Raw genomic sequence first — 19,204 nt, 5'->3', positions numbered from 1 at the left:
TTCTGTGTTTGTGCACGTGAATATGAACACTGCCATCTGCTGGCAGAGTGTGAAGCTACATCTTTCCATTCACGTGACGTAACCCATTTGCAGGTTCAGAATTGTTATATTGGTGAATAGCACTCCATCTTTCTAATCACTAGGGCTCCAGCACACACAGCTACACATAAGTAATTGTGTCATGTGACAAACTTGTCATGTTTACAATCCATAGCATTGCATGCTCTCTGCGGTATCATCACCAGGCAGTGACCCCAAGGGAGCAGAAGATTCAGTGCGCTAGACAAACCAGATTCTTGCTGGGGAGGAATATCAGCCACAGGGAAAACAGTTTAGGTATAAAATAGTTACTGTGTAATATTGACTGAAAGCAGGAAGAACAGATCCATATTCACATAACACTTAATTACATTTTTATTTAATTAATAAAAGATTTCTACAAAAACATCATATAAAAAAACAAAACCAAAAAAAAGGTTCCCCTGCATTACATCTCACGGACTGCTAGCACCCACTGAAATTCCATCTGCACAGGGGGTGCCAGTGACCCGGACATCCTGCAATACTGCACTTCTACCAGGATGATGTGGAGGCGCTGTCTTCTATCTCCCTCTTTCAAGTCAATCACTTTTTCTGGGGGGTACTCAGCTTCTGCATTCCCTGAATCTTCTCAAGTAAACCAGCTATAAAGGCCTGTTCAGGTAAGAATTACAATTAAGAGTTGGTTTTTGTTACTCACTATACATTCTGTTTAAATCTCTTCTAATTTTGTATAAATAAATGAAGACGAATATTTTATTAGTCAGTATTCTGCCATCATTCTCTAATATACAGTCATCTGTTATGCTGCCCAAACACTTATGCGATGGGACATCGCAATGCATTGTCACATCGAATCTTATGGTGCCATCTTTCAGCACCCAATGTCAAGAGCCATCTGTGATGCCACATCGGTGCTGGCCGAGGATGGGCGGCAGAGTAACGTATCGCTGTGTAAGAGCGCTGTCGGGTGGCAGGGGTCAGTGGCGGCAGCAGAGTTTGAAAAAATAAATAAAATGGTTTAAAACATTGGGGGGACCTGTCAGGCCTTACATTCAGGTGGCCGCTGATTGGTTGAGAGAGCTCTCTTAGCCAGAGGGCCGCCCAGTGTTTTAAACTTTTTTTTTTTTTTATTTCAAAATTCTGCCACTGACCTCTGCCGCCTGTTAGCACTCCTTCACAGCGCTACGCTACTCAGATCCCGCCAGCGCTCCCTCACCGATTTCATCTGAGTGATCGCATGTGGTTAAAAACCACATACGATCGCTCCTGCAATTCTATAGACATTATGTGCAGAACATACTATCTATTGATGCAATATTTGACAGGCAGGCACCACGCATCGCATGGTACACAAAATGTGCATACAATAGTTTGATTTATTGAACAGATGTGGCCGAAATTGAATGATTGTATGCAATATCTCATAAGTGTATGGGCTACATAACATCGGCAACTTATCAAATCAATATGAATACTAAAAAAAGGAAGGACACTCACCTCTGTTGGTTTGTAACAGTCATTAAGAAGTTCCTGTAAAATAGAAGGGATGGGCGTTACAAGGATGTCAGACTGAGCACTCGAATGATAACTAGGAACTATCATAAATACTACTTCCATACTCACTTTCATTCTCTCTCCTCTCTGCTGATCAGTCTCCATGTCTAATAACTCATCCACATCGATTTCCAGCTCGGGGATCTCTTCTTCCTGCACAGACAGATATAATGGATAAATGAAAATCAGCTATAGTCACAGACATTCAAGGTTTCTCCACTTCAAGAGACAATGCAGCCTTTTCTGCAGGACTACAATAGTCTTATCAGGGCACACCATACACCCCTGCTGAGATGTGCATATCAGCTGCATCTAGGTTACTTGTAAAACAGGGATATAAAAATGATTAAATGTAGGAAGGACTTTCATTGGGTAATGAGGATTGTCAGGACAGAAAAAGACCATACTATGCAAAAAAAAGTGTTCCCCAAAGGAAGGCCTCCCAATTTAGAACAATCCATTGCCATCTATAGCACCCTGGGGCCCTCCACCCGTTCCTTACTATCCCACTGGGACAGGTGCATTGGTTTTTACTCCTGAGAGCTATGGAGTACAGTTTGGTAATGTCAGGTGGCCGCACATGACTGGACATCCGTAGAAAAGACCAGGGGTCCAGTACTGATCAGGGTGCGGCACAATTCTAGCACTATACCGGGTGGCCAAACTGGTCCTCTTGATCTACCAACGTTTTCCATATCACCTGGCTGGTGCACAGCTGCAGTCATTACTAACTGTCACATGACCCAGATCACCTGGCTGGTGCACAGCTGTAGTCATTCCTACATAATTACATGAACTGTTGGTAGATCTTGGGGACCGGTTTAGCCACTGCTGGACCAGGGGGTCGATTCTGGATCACAGAGTGATCCAAATTTGGCCCCTGCCCTGATGGTCAGGGTTTGCACAAATTGTGAACGGCCGCAAATAAGAGTCAGTTGAGACCATCAAATGATTCCTCCTGCAGCAGCATGCGAGGGGATGGGTCTTCATTACACATCCCCTCGCATGGTTTGGAGGGACGAGTATTCGGTGGCGCTGCCTCTCTGGCGCTTGGTTATCGAGCCAACCAGAATCGGGCCCTACAGTAGATGAATGCAAGTACTATTGTCACCTAGAGGCTCTTATTATGGAATTTAAATACACATGTATCTGTAATGTTCCCCAACCCCCTATTTACTCCAATAGGATCCAAGCACAAGAAACCAGAAACAAATGCCTAGAACACTTTTCCTTTGAGTTAAAAACAAAAAAACCTCACATGGTTAAAGTAAGGACAGGCTTAGGAAATGATCGTGCTTGGGGAGCACGATCATTGAGATTGTACCCCCCCCCCCCCCCCCTACACCCACCTCAGCATGTGCTGGGATAGAGAGATCCTGCAGCTGCCAGCTAGATCACAAAAGAGGAGGATGAGAGGGGCCATTAGTACCCGCTCCCCCGCGGTCTTGATGCCACAGTAACAAGTTTATCTTACAAATGATGTGAGATTATTCATTCTTAGAGATCATTGTACCATGCAGTGTATTCTATTAACCATGGTCCATCTATAGATTGGAATCTTCTCCAAGATTAGTGGTCCCTTTTTTCATAGAATATGCAGGTTGCACAAACTACAGCAAGAACATGGCATAGTACTGGCCAGGGACGGGTCATTGGGTTGACCACTGAAGGCCAGCATGCCTTAGGTCGACAGGGTTGGCAGGTCAACACAGGCATTAGATAGACAATTGGAAGCTCGACAGTCAATAGGTTGACATGAGTTTTTCATCCCGAATGTTGACACAATGGACATGGATACAGTCTACGTGTACCGCTGCTCTCGCCTCACTATTTAATTCTCCCACCACACCATAGTGGATGGGTCGACAATATGATCCACACCCCTAGCTACTACTATGCTTTGCACTATATGATTACAGCAACGGGATGTACTAACCATTTGGGAAAAGTGCGCTATATAAATAATATTAGGACAGGAGCGCCAAAAGCCCTCTGCATCTAAAAGTGGAATCCAGCACTCGGAGCCTAATTAGGGGTATTAAGACTTAAGTAACAAAAGACCTTATTCTAGTCCACATGCAGTGCTGCGAATTTCGCAGCACTGTGTGTGAATTTAACACCGCCTGTACAGCCACCCGCCCCCCCTCTCGCTTGCCGAATTCCCCGCGACCATCGAATGATTTGGAACGTACATGCAAAACCAAGACAATCTATGGCGTATTCCCTGTATGGGAACAGGGTGTCCAGCTGACATCCGGTGAGGTCAGCTGCCCGCTTCCGACATCCATGTCACTAATTTCCATGGGAACACCCATGAAACGCTGGCCATTCTTATGCGTGAGTCCCCTCACCGCCGCCCCAAGCCCCCCATCCGCACTGGTGGCTGCATATGGGATGGCAAAGTAACATTGCCCCCCCCTCTCGTGTGAACACGCGGGGGAGTGAGTGAACTAGAATCAGGCACGGGGGAGCGAATGAACCAGAATCAGGCCCAAAGAGGAGTGAACTAAGCCATGACAGCCTGATTGAGGTTTTGTGTAGCTACTAGGGAAAAGGTAATGATGTGAAACTAATCCTCTGTGATCTTGCAAAGTCAATAGGCTCCATATATCAATAAGACATAACCCCTTTTGTTGAATGTCCTCCATATTGTAGTTAACAAAACAGCAGTTATCTTAGCTGTTGACATCGTGCTGCTTACGCCATCTATTTATGGCATAAGTGGTACGGTCCCCAATGGTGACCAAGCAAAATTCTTTCAGACCTCAGCAAAGATAATGGGGTATATTGAATGAAATTTGCGAGCTGTGACAGTGAGCAGTGCTGACTGCTCGCTGTCACAGCTCGCAGGGCCAGTATTCAACAGAACCCCTGCACTCGATGTTTCCCCACCACTAGGTTTTTGCAGTGACGTGGAAACTGCATGTGCAGACGCTAAAACAGATAGGCTCACGGCTAAATGCAGTGGGCTCCCTGCATTAGCCGCAAGCTTCGCTGTTTGGGGGAGGATTCCCCCAGAACATAGAATAGGGTGAGTGGCTGGCGAGGGGGTTAAACGGCAAGGGTCGCTTGTTTTCGACAATCCCCGCCGTTTAACCCCCTCGTGGGCCGCAATGAATATGGGCCAATGTCCAAGTTTCTGAGATGCACAATGAGCATGTTCCTGCCAGTATAACAGATAACACTAATTTGAATGCATAATCTGCAGATTAGATGACAACCACATACAGACTCAGGAACAGGTAAATGCAAAACAAAATATCGGCTTTTAAAACACATGTATATGCAACAGGTGATATGTGAGGAGACTAGATGTAACTTATCTGCTTAAAGTGGGTAGCTTCCACTCAGCAAGAGTTCCAGTCATTAGGAACTTCGCACGTCACGGATTAATAATCATGAGTCCTAGTATTGGTGATGTACTTATATTACTGCAGCCTAAAACATGGATGGCTCCACGGTGTGATATCCCTTTTAAAATTTACATGGGGCTCCTACCCAGGTCCTGACCAGGGTGGAACATGGCCAGGACCTGGGTAGAGGCCGGTATAAATGGTCCCAACAGAAGTTGCAACATCCATGTAGTAGGAAGCTCTGCTGATGCCGGAAGAGCTTTCTGGCAGTCACAGAGAGCGGACACACCGCTATAGTCAGCACACAGGCTCTGAGCACTGCCTGGCAGTCCGTGTGCCAGTGTTGTGTGTGCCTCAGTGACACTGGGGGGGAGCACAGGGGACATCCAATAATAACACCCACAAGGAAAAGCAGGGCTGACCCAGGTTCAGTGTAAAGGGTGCAGACCCAGGTCCAAGTGCTGTGTATGGGGTATGAAGCTGGGGCCGACTCTGGAAACTGCCGTGTTCAAAGACCAGGGTCTGACCAGGGGTATTCGTGAACCCTTGTTGTTTACTGATACAATAATAATGATGGAGCTTATGTCTTTGTTGTATGAGAAGTTTTGCTGGGAAAAAAATAATAATTCCTTGGCGTGTACATATGACTGACACCGTAGTGTGTGGTCAGTGATTTATAGCAATAGTTTTACACAAAGGTACATCTGACACCACAGCCTTGTTGGTGTATAAGGAGTCTGATGTCTGTTGGGGGCCACCCTTCCTCCCTTGTTTAGCGGTTAGTAAGTCTTCTCATTTGTCCAGCGCACCTGCGCACGTCAGGACACTGCCTCAGGACCCCTGCGCACGTCAGGATACCAGTCCATTCATTACGGCAACTTCTCCAAAGGAGGAGAAGTCACAGCCGATCCCCCTTGAGCTGCCCAGGAATGAATCGTATCGTATCCTTTTGAGGAATATATCTCAGAGTCAGATGTGCAAACAGGTCTGATCTGCAACTCCGATCCGATGCACACAGGACCAGATCAGAGGTCAAACCTATCCAATTTCCCACTTTCCATCCAATTTCTCAGCCCAATCCGTCAGACTCGGGTGCAAAGAGGCCAAATCGGACAAGTGTGAGTCCAACTTTAGTGTTGTGTCACACAGAAGAGCTTACATGCTGCACTTTCAGCAACAAAAGATCCACAAGAGAGCGATGGCTCCTGTAGAGATGGTATGAAGTGAGTGCTTCCCTGTCACAAAGAACCAGGCCGCAAAGATGCTGCATCTCTGTTCTCACTATGAAGTATGCAAGGATGGCGGTGACACCACCTATACTACATTACATAAGTAGACAGGTCACGGCTGTTCTGCAATGTCGCATCATGAAATAATCTGAACTGCCGTGAACATTACAATGGCCTGATTAGCTGCAAGGTGACGGTCCCTGCTGCTCAGATCGGATGACTCACAGTTGAGCAGGAACTGAAGATGACACTGAATGTATGACACGCAGCGGCCACCAGTCTGACAGGTAATGTACATCACTGCTCTGTACTGCGAATACTTAGATGTTTGAACTTGTTACATGTTGGGCTTTTTAATCTTGCTTACATATGAACACACAGGACTGCAAGAATCTCTGCCATCACATACAGTAGTCATCTGTTTGGCTGCAAGTGGCTCTAACTGCTCACACTCCATCCCTTACTTGTCTGTGTATACAATCGATGCTCTGACGTACTTGTCTGTGTATACAATCGATGCTCTGACGTTCTCATAAGTAAAGAGGACCTCATGTACACCATGGGCCTCATTCAGACCGGATCACACAAATCGCAAATGAGCGGCCCAGGCGATTATTGATAGACTTGCGCATGCGTACGGTCAGTAGTACGCATGTGCGGTATCAGGACTTCATGACAGATTGACTCTAGGTCGACAGTCATAAGGTTGACCACTGTTGGTCGACAGGGAAAAGGTCGACATGCATTTTTATTACAACATTTTGAGCAGACAGACAGACAGTATTTCATACCATCAACTACGGCATGGAGGGAGTATATAACAGTGTGCCAAGGGACGCGATACACTTAGACGGTGTCTATGTATACCTATGTCGACACTGAAAAAATGTGAAAAACTCATGTCGACCTTTTGACTGACCACATGACTGTAGACCTAAACATTGTAGATCTAAAATACCATAACCTACGTAGGCAAGGCCCTGTGAAAAATGTTGCTACTTTTTTGATCGCTGGCCATACGCAAGGTGATTGACAGAAATCCGGCGTTTGTGGTTGGTAACCAGACGTTTTCTCAGAGCATCAGGGAAAACGCAGGTGTGTGAGGTCAGCTCCGGCCAAGATCAGCCTGTTCCTATTGCAGCCGCCGAGTAAGTCCTGGGCTGTACACACTGGCAAATCATTTCATGGTTAATGGATTTGTAGCTAATCGCAAGAGTGCGGTATTTTTAAGCCTTTCATAGTTTTCAGTTCAATCTGGTGGGGTGGTGGCTATCTGGGCTCCAAGAATTGCAGGGCTCCAAAAATGAGCACCAGTACAATCATGTCTGAGTTAAGGTCTATGCTCCACAGCCATGATATCATGCAGGTAAGCATATTGATGGTGCTACAGTATACCAGATTCCTATGGGAGAACAACAGCACACTACATACAAACAACAATATAGCCCCAGCCTGAAAATTTTCCTCCTCACCAATGTTCTAGTTCAAAAAGTGATAAAATGGAGAGTGATAAACAGCCAGCCAATCAGCTCCTTACAGCCACGTTACAGGCTGGGTTTGAAAACGGACCTTTAAGAGTTGATTGGCTGGTTGTTTATCACTCCCCACGTTATCATTTTTTAAAGCTTGATACATCTGGCCCCAAATGAGAGCAGCACAGGACAATGCACCTATGTGCAGAAACCCCATTAAAACAAAAAAGGTACTGCTGATACCATGAATAAATATGGCAATGTGCATTAAGATACATGGGATTTATGTGCTGATTAACAGCAGCTATACAATACAGTAAGTTTAAACCTCTGCAATAGATAAAAATATTTTTAGAAGTTTAATATTTTTAGAAGTTTATTCCCAATTTAAGTATTAGAAGGCGTTTTGCTGTACACAACGCAGAGGCTCAATGTGAAGTGGATGACATGAATATTCCGAGAGTGTTAAATCACATGGCGTGTAACGGTTGTTTGAGCAGTCACACATTTAAAAAAAAAGTGCTGTTCCGTGAAGTTATAAATAAACACCCAAATGCACTACATGGTGGCAAACAAACATTACCTAGTCATATACGTAAATGTGAGAATATATATATATATATATATATATTCACCTGGCTCTGACTGGTACAGAAAGGTCAGCAGCAGGCTTTCAATGCAGATACATCACATATGAGGAATTTCATAGTGATGGCGTTAAGCTAGCCATACATCAGGGTGACCTGCATACAACTTGATCGTATGCAGGTCATGGAGCAGTCGAACGAGCGATTGTATGCACTTAAAAAGCACATAGGATCTGCTTCCGACTGTAACGAGAGCCAACGGAGCAGACGTGTAGCACGTCTGATCTGACGCCCATCTTCTCGGCCCGCGGGACCGCGCATTATGCAATCATGTGCATCCAATCTGTCGCATGACCAGTCAAGATTGGACTCGTAAACCTGACCATAATGAGCATGATATGGGCAAATTTTTTTTAGAAAAATAGGTCAATAGAATATAGGCTACGATCTCCCATCATTTTAGATGGGAGATTGGGTGCAATATAGTAATTTAATACCACCCCATGTGTGCACTATACACACACACACAGTGACCTATTGTGCTTAAACTTAGCTCCACCAACTAACCACAGCATACCTCCCAACAGGACTCAACAGGAGGGACACGATGCTCTGTTTCTAGATGTCCCACTGAATATATGATTGCCATGGTTAATGGATAACAAAGGTGTATCCACACAGGTGAAGGCAATCATAAATTAAAAAGGGAAGTCCAGGAACAAAGCATACTGTCCTCCTGGGGTGTGGATCATATTGTCTACAGCAACTAGGTCGACATTCAGCAAGGTCAACATGGGTCTAGGTCAACATGGGTCATCAAGTTGACAGTCAAAAGATCAAAATGGGGTTTTTCACTGTTTTTTTTACCCGAATGTCAACATGGACACATTTTAAAGTGCACCAAATCCCCTCGCATCGTTTACTGCACTTGTAATGCTTCAGGCACGGTGCCTCGCTATCCTCTGCACACTATTTTATTCTCCCACCACACCCTAGTGGACTGTAGGGCATGAAATAGCGCCTGTTGGCATATGTCGGCTCAATAAACAGTGAACAAACCCATGTCGACCTTTTGACCGTCGCCCTTGCCCATGTCGACCTGTGGACCTAGACGCTGTAGACCAGGGGTAGCCAACTCCAGTCCTCGAGACCTACCAACAGTTCACATTTTCCAGCTCACCTCGCAGGTACACTCGTTACTGACTGACACATTTTAAAAGATCCACAGGTGGAGCTAATTACTTCACTTGTGATTCTGTGAGGAGACCTGGAAAACATGAACTGTTGGTAGCTCTCGAGGACTGGAGTTGGCTACCCCTGCTGTAGACAATATGACCGTATCCCCCCTCCTGGAGAGGGTCATGTCGGGAGGTATGCCATAGCTCATAACCAATGCCTGGAGTGCTAGTGTTTTGGGGAAGGATGTTGTAACAAAATGAATGGCAAAAGATGGACAACTTATCATACAGGAACAACATAGGCAAGTAAAAAGGAATGTAAGTTATGGAGCTGGAAACTGGAACCTGTGGTTATCCGTGGCAGTGTTTAGAGGGTAGAGCAAAGATTTAGGACACATTAATTGCAGAGGAACAGGCCACTCATGAGTTCTGTGGTGTGTCATTTCCTGTCTGAGCTTGTCTCCTGCTTGGTTACAATTCCTATTTGCTTGGATGTTTACTTACTAGTTTTAAAAGTGAGTAGTATAAATAAATGTCCAGCAGTATGTAGGGGCAACTTTCTTTTCTGAATTGCCTAAAGTAATACTGTAACCAGAAACAGTATATTAATATAAGCAGGGAGAGCAGCCATTACACAGACATAATAAGACGGATGCACGTGAACACTAGTGGTGGAAACATTTCTACACAACTAGAACAAGAAAGTCTCATAGGAGCTTTATAATGTGACAGCTCTGTGCACATCTATGGTAAATAATATACCTTAAGTTAGCCACCAGACCATGGAACAACCACACTGTAAACTACTTAAGTTCTAAATGTAAAACCATGCTTCTATTGTCGCCTAATGAGAGCATTTTCACTAATATTTTTTTCCAGAATGAAATTACTACGTAGTTATATTAATATTTGTTAAAATTAACATAGCATACATTAAATGAACGCAATAGAACAGACATAAAAAGGACTAGAAAACATTTTCAAATGCTATTCCTTATGATAGGGTTATAATTATAATATATTTAATTGCTTTAGCCATTGAACTGTTTCTATTTTCATATAAACAGTAACTTTTTGCAGCCACCCCTGCCCCACCCCTTCCTATTCTCCTATGTGATATGTCCATGACAGGTGCCCCCAGCTGTCCCTGGGACTCAGTGTGGCACCAGCAGATGCTGCCAGCTCACACGCCCTGCACTGCCACCCTGCAGGATGATCTGCTCTCGGGGCACTCAGCGCCTTCCCTATCCTTACAGTGAATAAATTAGGCATCAGGCCACAGGGATAGTAATTGTATTAATTCTGCCCGGTGCCCACCCAGCTCAGCCACTCTGCTGGCAGAGAAGACTGTCAGCTGTAATCCCATTCCCCACACAGTCAGGATTATCCTGATAATGATGCCACTAATGGTGTGTGCATTGTGCCCGGCAGGGGAGGGGGACACAGACACGGTATTGCCCTCACCTGGCAGTCATATAACCCCACCAGCTGATCCAGGATCCACTCCTCCAGCCGCAGCCTCTTCCTCAGCTCCTTGCGGTCATACTTGACTGTCACTTTGCCCGGGTGTCGTCTCTCCGGCTCCTCGGCTGTCTCCCCCGGGGACTGGAAGTAGACACGCGGGGAGGTGGGGTGGGGGCTGGAGCCGGGGCTACTGAGTGCTGCCATGGGGCAGTTACAGAGAGACAGCTAGGGCAAGAGAGAGACAGAGAGAGAGAGGTCAAGTGACAGCTGGAGGAACAAAGAGACAGGCAGGCAATCTTTTTTACATATTTTTTTTTAAAGCACCGTCTTTTGTGAAGGATTAAGTGACAGTCGCTGATAAAAAGAGACCGTTGGCAGTAATTAGGGGACAGACACGTGGGTGCCGGGGTCAGTGAGACTGCCCTGCAATAGCTATACTTCTCCTTACTAGAAGTCCTGTTCGGGTGTCAGCTCAGTGGCACTCTCTCTCTCTCGCCCGGGCTCTCTCGCAGTGACACGCTCTAATGATCAGGCATCTGTCTCTTCCATAGCTTTCTCTGCAGCCGCCCTGTCTCTCTCTTTCCCCCACGTGGAATATTCTCTCCGGGCAGCTGCCGTCTCTTTCTCTTCCTGCCTGTCTCTATATCCTTTGTTTCTGTCCGTCTCTCCTAGTTCCTCCCTTTCCCTGCCTCTTAAAGAGACGCTCCCCCTTCTGGGCTGTCTCTCAGTCTCCGGGTGTCCTGTGGTGCAGCTGTCCCGTGTATTCCTGGGGTCATGCCGCCTCACTGCAGCTGTCTCCTCCTGCGACCTGCTGCCTGTTCTCCGTCTCTTGCCCCCTGCCCGCTGTCAGTGCACTCACTTCCCTCTAACAAAGGATCTCTCTCCCCGGCCCCTGCCGGCGTGTCTCTGCTCGTCTGTCTCTTCCGTTCGCTGCCTATACCTCATTGCCCAGTTCCTGGACACCAACCTCCCATCTTCCTCCTCTCTCCCTACCCGGTGCCCCTTTCTCCGTGCCCGGTGCCTCCTTTCTCCCTCCCTGCCCGGTGCCTCCTTTGTTAGCCTGATGCAGGGGTCCGGATCTGTATTGATTCAATTATTGATTAGCTGTCAAAACTGTGTTTTGACTTCTGACTGCATTTTCCACCTGTGTTTCATGATTGGCAGTAGTAGTAGAATCTCTTTATAGTACAGAAGAAGCAACAATTGTTTTTATGATTAATTGATAACTGTTTTGACAAGTTCTAATGCTTTAGACCAGCAGTTCTCAAGCTTTGGGTCTCCACCATCTGAGCATGCGGTCACTACTCCAGTCATGACTGCTCTGATCTCTCAGCCAGTGATCCAAGGAGTCTGAAAATTCAGTTGAATTGACTGTTCTGACACCTTGGGGGAAATTTACTAAAGGAAATTTGTAAAAAATAGGTGTATTTGTATCCAGAAATACACTTATTTTTGACATTTACTATCCCGAAAATACGGCAATTCGTATTGATAGCACATCAATACGAATACGAATTGCTGTATTTTCGGGATAGTAAATGTCAAAAATAAGTGTATTTCTGGATACAAATACACCTATTTTTTACAAATTTCTTTTAGTAAATTTCCCCCCTTGCCTCGATTTTAGGTATTTTTTACTTCAATACTGGAATCGGAGGCTCCAATCCTGGGATTTCAGGTTTTGAATGCGCATATACATTTCATCCCCTCCTGCTGGGTAGTGTGGAGCACAAGCAGCACTCAGCTCAGGCGCTGACTGGAAAACATGCTGTGTGGCTGTGCAGCATGATGCTAGAGGTCATGCTGGCTGCCACCGCATCCGCTGTCCCTGTCGGCCCTCTTTCCCGTGTGCTCCACCCCCACATCTGCCTGCCTTCACCGCTGCCTCTAACCGCCCGCTCTACCTCCTGCCCACTTTGCCGTGTCCATCCACTGCAGTCCTAAGCAGTTCCTGGGATGGTGCCACAGTCCTGGGATCACCATCCAGGGATTGAAAAATGGCCCAGGATTGGCCTTCCTAGATCTGAGGATTCGACAAGCACTTTGAACCCCATCCCATTGCTCTGCCGATTCTGTCTCACCCAGCAACAGCCGCCAGTAGGCTATCCCTAAAGGATCCCAGATATCCACAGGGGTGCACACAGCTAGCAGTGAGGGTGCACCTATGTCCTGGGGCTTCTGAGTGGTAGAGCCAGACTACAGTCAGACTCAGAGGAGCCAGCTTTCATTAAGTAGGACTCAGAGGGCAGATTTATTAAGCTTGGTGAAGTGATAAAGTGTTTTTTTTTTATCATCGACCAATCAGCTCATAACTGTAGTTTTTCAAAACAAGCCTGTAACTTCAGGTAGGAGCTGATTGGCTGGTGATAGAAAACAGACACTTTATCACTTCAGCGGCCTTCATAAATCTGCTCCTGAATCTCTGAAGAACTTCCTGTAAGTAAGGGAGTAATTCAGTACAACAAAAGTGAGAAAAAAAGCAGGGCTTGGGTTATCTAACCATGGATGTAAGGACAAGCGGGACTGTCTAAATACACATAAACATTTTATTATTGTAAAAATATTAATATCACTTAAAATATAACATGAAAATTAAATCACTGCAATATTATATATAATCTGAGTTAAACGGCACAGTGGGGCATAATAATGTTCGGATTTGGCATACAACTGAAATGTCTTTATGCCGGAAATAGTGGGTATCTCACCGCTGGAGGATTGGGTTCTGGTAGTTGATATGAGAGTCCTTGGATTATGTGGATATTACCACTATGGGCTCTTCATTCTGAAGGTCCTGGTGTCTTCTCCAATAGCAGGCAGCAAGTGGCAACTGGAATTTAGCCGCTGGAGTCTTGGTGTCCCCTCCAGAATTGAGCAGCAGGAAGCCGATGGAAGTCAGCCGCTGGAGTGATTTAATATCAGGACAATCTAGTTTTTCCTCACTAGGATGCAGTGTTTTGTCCACTGGGAAATCAGCCTAGGAATGGAGTGTGTAGCCAAATGTTTCTAGATGGGTAAATGCCTCCGTCTGTGCCGTAACCCCCTCACCGACGCGTTTCGCTGTTTAACAAGCAGCTTTTTCAAGGTGTCCAATCCTCCAGCGGTGAGATACCCACTATTTCCATCATGAAGAGATTTAGTTGTATTCACATGTTTATGTATATTTAGACAGTCCCGCTTGTCCTTACATCCATGATTAGATAATCCAAGCCCTGCTTTTTTCTTCCTTTTGTTGTATTGTATTTCATTAAGGTGCGCGACTATACACCTCACCCAAGCAGCTGATCATTGAAAAAGCTACTCCTTAAAGCGCCTGAATACTTCCTTTGCAATGGGAGTAATTCAGACCTGCTCACTAGGCTGCGTATATTCGCTGCATAGCGAGCAGATAAAATGCCCAACCCCGCCACCCGAGTCCCCGTGATATGATGCAAGCTCAATGGCGTTACTCACCATTACATGATTTTTCCTCTGTGCGGTATGAAAGGTAAGCCTAGACTTACTTTTGATATGGCCGCTTTCCGTCGAATTCAGGACGGGCACTGACATCATGTGACATCATCTACCTGCCCCAAGCAGGCAGGACCACGCAAGTAAAAAGCATTCGCTTCAGAAGTTTGGGGGAGACGGCCAGCGGCGATGCAGGGGGGGGGGGGGGGATCGCAGCAGGGATTAGATATTCCTGCTGCAGTACCTCTTTGGTACATCTGGATGATACTTAAAATTTACGGCTAACCGGGATTTAGCTGCAAATATTGTTTGATAATTGTGGCCCAATCGTTTGTGAACCCTCCTGGAGGCTGCCAGGAAAATCACCACTTCTTATTTATGAAACAGGTAATGCAGATTTCTGCATTGTCACACATTTACCATCATCCCCAGAAGCCTCTATCATCACTTCTCCCTATTTAACAAACGGGAAATGCCGATTTCTCTGGATTTTACCCCATTTATTTACACTTTTACCATCATCCCCAAAGTTCTCCATGTAGATTGCAACTTAACTCAATTTATGAAGCAGCAATAAGCAAACAGTTTTTTGCTGAGAAAGTTCCCTATACACAGCAATGCAGGTTAGCTAAGCTGGAGAGGCTTTGTTGGATGGGTGCCGGACAGTTTCCCGACAGTCATTACCCTGCAGTGCAACATGGTTTTGTCCATTTTGAGAACAAGTTTGTCTTGCGATCAGGTCTGAATTAGGTCCATGGAGAGGAACAAGGTGGCACTCAGCGGCTTTTTCAAATTAAGCTGTATTATAGCATTACTAGTGAGTGCATAGGGAACATCACCACCCTGGGAGTTTTTTCTTGGTGCTATGCTGTACAAAAATCCAGTGAGTGCCGAATTGTTCCTCTCCATGGGGGTTATTCTAGTTCCCTCGCAAAGGCACAAACACTTTCTAATGGACAAAACCATATGCACCGCAGGTGGGGCTGATGTAACATGTGCAGAGAGAGTTAGATTTGGGTGTTTTAATGTTCCTGTGCAGGGTAAATACTGCCTGCTTTATATTTACACTGCAATATAGTTATCAGTTTGAGGTACAAACCCCACCCAAATCTAACTCTGCACAAGTTACATCTGCCCCCCCCCCCCCCCCGCAGTGCACATGGTTTTGGCCATTAGAGAGTGATTGTGCCTTTGTTGTGAACTAGAATAACCCCCCCATGTGTGATACTGTGAGTACCTGTCTGCAAAAACTATTTGGAACTGCCTATGGATATGTAGATTGTATGTAAATGTACAACTTTACAAGATTACATGAGACAGAACACATGGAACCTTATTCAGGTCTGTTCGTAAGGCTGTGTTTTTCATTCTCACGTGGCCCATCACCGGATGTCAGCTGCCCACCCACTCCCCCCCCCCCCCCCTTCCTAGCGTACACGCATATGTAAGATTGCTCAGGTTACTTACATATGCGTGCACCTTACACATCTTTCGAAAGATGTAAAAGGGTCCCAGTGGCAGGCTCATTTAGGTAAAACATCCATTCGCAGCCAGTGCGGACATACGCGCCTTGCGAATGTTGGGCCAGGGTCTGGTTCACTCACAAGGATGCAAATTCACATCCGAGCGAATGAACCAGAATAACCCCCACTGTCTCCTCACAGGGAGGAGCTGTTATTTTTCAGCTGCACCACATGTTCAGTCACTCAGCCTGTCCCTTCCCTCTACAGCACTGTCCCTTCCCTCTACAGCAGTCTCTTGTTTGTATTTATAATGTTCTCACTATTACTGCCATGATGTCATATTTTATTTTCACAAAACAACCTTCTTGTGGGTACTGTGCCCAGATAACACAGCCTCGCCCTCTCCTCGTCTATCTCATACTGCTTCTTTTGACTTAATATATTATACATTGATCCAGCTTTTCCCAAACTCAGGGCCTGATTCAGACTTGCTCGCTGGGCTGTGAGTGTTCAGAGCACAGCGAGCAGGTAGCTGCTGGCCCACCAAACACAGCCACTTCCCCCCGCACTTCCCTGCCCCTGCGCACAGCTGTAAACTCATACATAGCCGTGAGCACAGGGGGAAACTTATTCACTCAGCGCTGCAAAGGCCATGGGGAGAAGGAGGCCGCTGGTGACATCAGTGGCCTTCTTTTCCAACGGCCTGGGAATGCCGACACTTTCTGGGGAATGCCTTCAGGAGGAGGGTTCATGCATGCACACGATAATCGATTGGCTGTGAATTCGCAGCCCGAGTGTGTGGGCACCTCTGTCCTCAAAGCCTCCTAACTGCTAGTGTTAAGGCATACTTGCCTACTTTTGAAAACTAGTTTCAGGGAGATTATAGTTGGTAGTAGAATTTTGCACAGTATCCCATTGAGGGGATGCTCCTCCCAAAGGGCGTGTCTAGTTCGATATATGGAGCGATTGTGAAGAGATTGTGAACGTGGCACCTAGAAGTGTGGGTGTGTACTGCTACATCTGAGAGGAATCTTGTAAAATGACATATCCAAATGTAGATGAGCCACAAAGCAGTTAGTAAGAGCTAATATGGGGGTAAAACCGCGCTTCCTATTGGGATTCTCAAAAAATAATTTGTTTCTTTTATATCAATGTCCTTTTCTTCGGGATATTCAGTCCATAAGTTGTTACCTCAAAGATAAAATAAATAAAATTTCATAGTGTTGATTTCCCAATATAATTTACAGATTAAGATTTTCTGCAAGACTGTGCCCGTACCGTATTATGGCCTATCACCAGGCCAGGGGTTAGCGCGTAGAAAGGGGGTCACTTCCCAGAATTCAAGGATATACGCTTTATAATTCCTCCTGATTGTTCCTCAAAGACACAAATGTGTGGGGAACAGAACTCATAGCGTAAAAAAGTAAATTTTATTCACACACAATTATTTGAACACAGAACATATAATAAAAAAGCCTGGTACCGTATCTGGCCTTATACAAAAGGCTATTCAAGAAGCTCAATGGGGGTCAGATGATGCAACCCGGGTGGACCTCCGCATAAATGCCTCAATGGTAGTCCCAATGTCAAGTTCCAGATAGGGGTCCCAGGTACCTCCAAACCACCAACGCGTTTCGACTTCTAAGTCTTCCTCAGGGTGTGTGGACACACCCTGAGGAAGACTTAGAAGTCGAAACGCGTTGGTGGTATAAAGACTGTATAAAAATTGTGTCAATTCCTAAACGTTTTAAACAATATTTTTACTAAACCCCCTAAATTAAAGCTGAAAGTTTGCACTTTAATTGGTTTTGTTTAATATAAAAGTCCATTGTTGTAGTGCACAAAGCCAACATATTTTAAATTGTCAGGATCGAAATACCTATGGACCTAACTAAATGTATATAATTTGTGTTTTGTCAGTTCTCAATAGGCAAAATAGCTGTGATTCTTGGCAAGAGCGTCACTAACATTAACCCTTTGAGTGTCAAGTGAATTTGTCAAAATAGGTGTTAAAACTGCCAAGCAAACATTTATATTCATCATAATGACCTGTAATGTTTACTCTTATATATATATAGGAAATATAATCTGTTTTTACTAAGGAAGTCCATTTATTTATATATGCAAAGTCTATCTAATTTATTCATGTCGCACGCAACCAATAAGCGAATGTCCAGAATTATAATCAATGAATATTATTTATAAATGTAAGCAGATGAAACTGTATCATGGATTATACAATATAACAATACAGGTATTATAATTAATAACGATTATTACACCAGCATCCTTAACTACAGTTAACCTCAGTGTTATATATGTGTATGCGAATACAGTGCGGGAGGCGTGGCTATACAGTAGCATGAACGAACCTGATTGTCGGCCATTTTGGCCAGAGCACATGTTGGTCTGCCGCATGGCATTCCGCCATTTTGTGGTAGACAATGATGAACACGACCCTGCATCAAACAACACTCACAATCCGGAATATAACTTGCACATTCAGCAAACACACTAAACCTGCAGCATACACAATTAAAATATCATTAAGCTACAATGTACTTCTCTGAACAGAGCACCTAAATGGCACTATACAATCCAAGGCCTAGCTATACCATAATCACATCACATGGCATTACACACACACCATCCGAGCACATGCTAACAACACTTGTTACATATAAGTTGGTTTTATCCGCCAGTTTATCTAGATATTCTCACTGGGTATTACACAAAGCATTCACACACTTAGATTAAGCACAAATGCTGGAACCCATACATGCTCACGCATAGCCAAACACATGCTTTCAAATACATGCGTCCCTTTGAGCAAACACACACTTGATTACAAAGAGTCCATACAATATACTATAAAACTCTTCTACAACCATACTAGGACACACATGGGCTAGTTTAAATATCACTGTTAACCGTTTACCTACACAAAGGCCACACTACCAACACAATAAACCTCCACACGTCCAGGGCCAACACACCGCACCAATATCCTGCTGAACCACATATATCTATGTATGATATATTATTACAATGCCTTATCTCAATGATCCTAGCTAAACATTATTCACACAGGTCAATCTCAAACACAGACACAAGCTTTCTTTGAGTAACTATATGTAAACATACTCTGGGCCTAAGCACATGTTAATATCCGAAGATAACTAAGAATGGAAGTTAACTGCTCCTACTTTCTAACATAATCCATGTTCCATAACCGTGGGTCCTTTTACACTATTCATATCAGTCCTATAAGTATACAATATATATATATATATATATATATATATATATAACAGATTCCAATCATCACTACTCTCTTACAGTCACGTTTCACATACCTTCCAATCATTTGACCTTCTCAGACATTCAACACTCCATACCTGAACCATACTCT

The 19,204-nt window shown here is 44.8% G+C and overlaps 1 protein-coding gene across 1 annotated transcript; it reads right to left on the bottom strand.

Annotated features, from left to right (window-relative positions):
* Positions 1-390: 390 nt before the first annotated feature.
* PPP1R14B (protein phosphatase 1 regulatory inhibitor subunit 14B) lies at positions 391-11,737 on the bottom strand. Its single transcript, XM_083163999.1, has 5 exons — positions 11,328-11,737; positions 10,880-11,104; positions 1,666-1,749; positions 1,540-1,572; positions 391-693 (listed from the first exon to the last, which is right to left on the bottom strand). The coding sequence occupies exons 2-5, from the start codon at positions 11,081-11,083 to the stop codon at positions 625-627; spliced, it is 390 nt and encodes a 129-aa protein (XP_083020125.1). The 5' UTR covers positions 11,084-11,104; positions 11,328-11,737; the 3' UTR covers positions 391-624.
* Positions 11,738-19,204: the final 7,467 nt, after the last annotated feature.

This window comes from Crinia signifera, chromosome 11 (genome assembly GCF_055691185.1).
Source record: "Crinia signifera chromosome 11, ASM5569118v1, whole genome shotgun sequence".
NCBI classification, from domain to species: Eukaryota; Metazoa; Chordata; class Amphibia; order Anura; family Myobatrachidae; genus Crinia; species Crinia signifera.
This window is presented reverse-complemented; position numbering and strand designations above follow the sequence as displayed.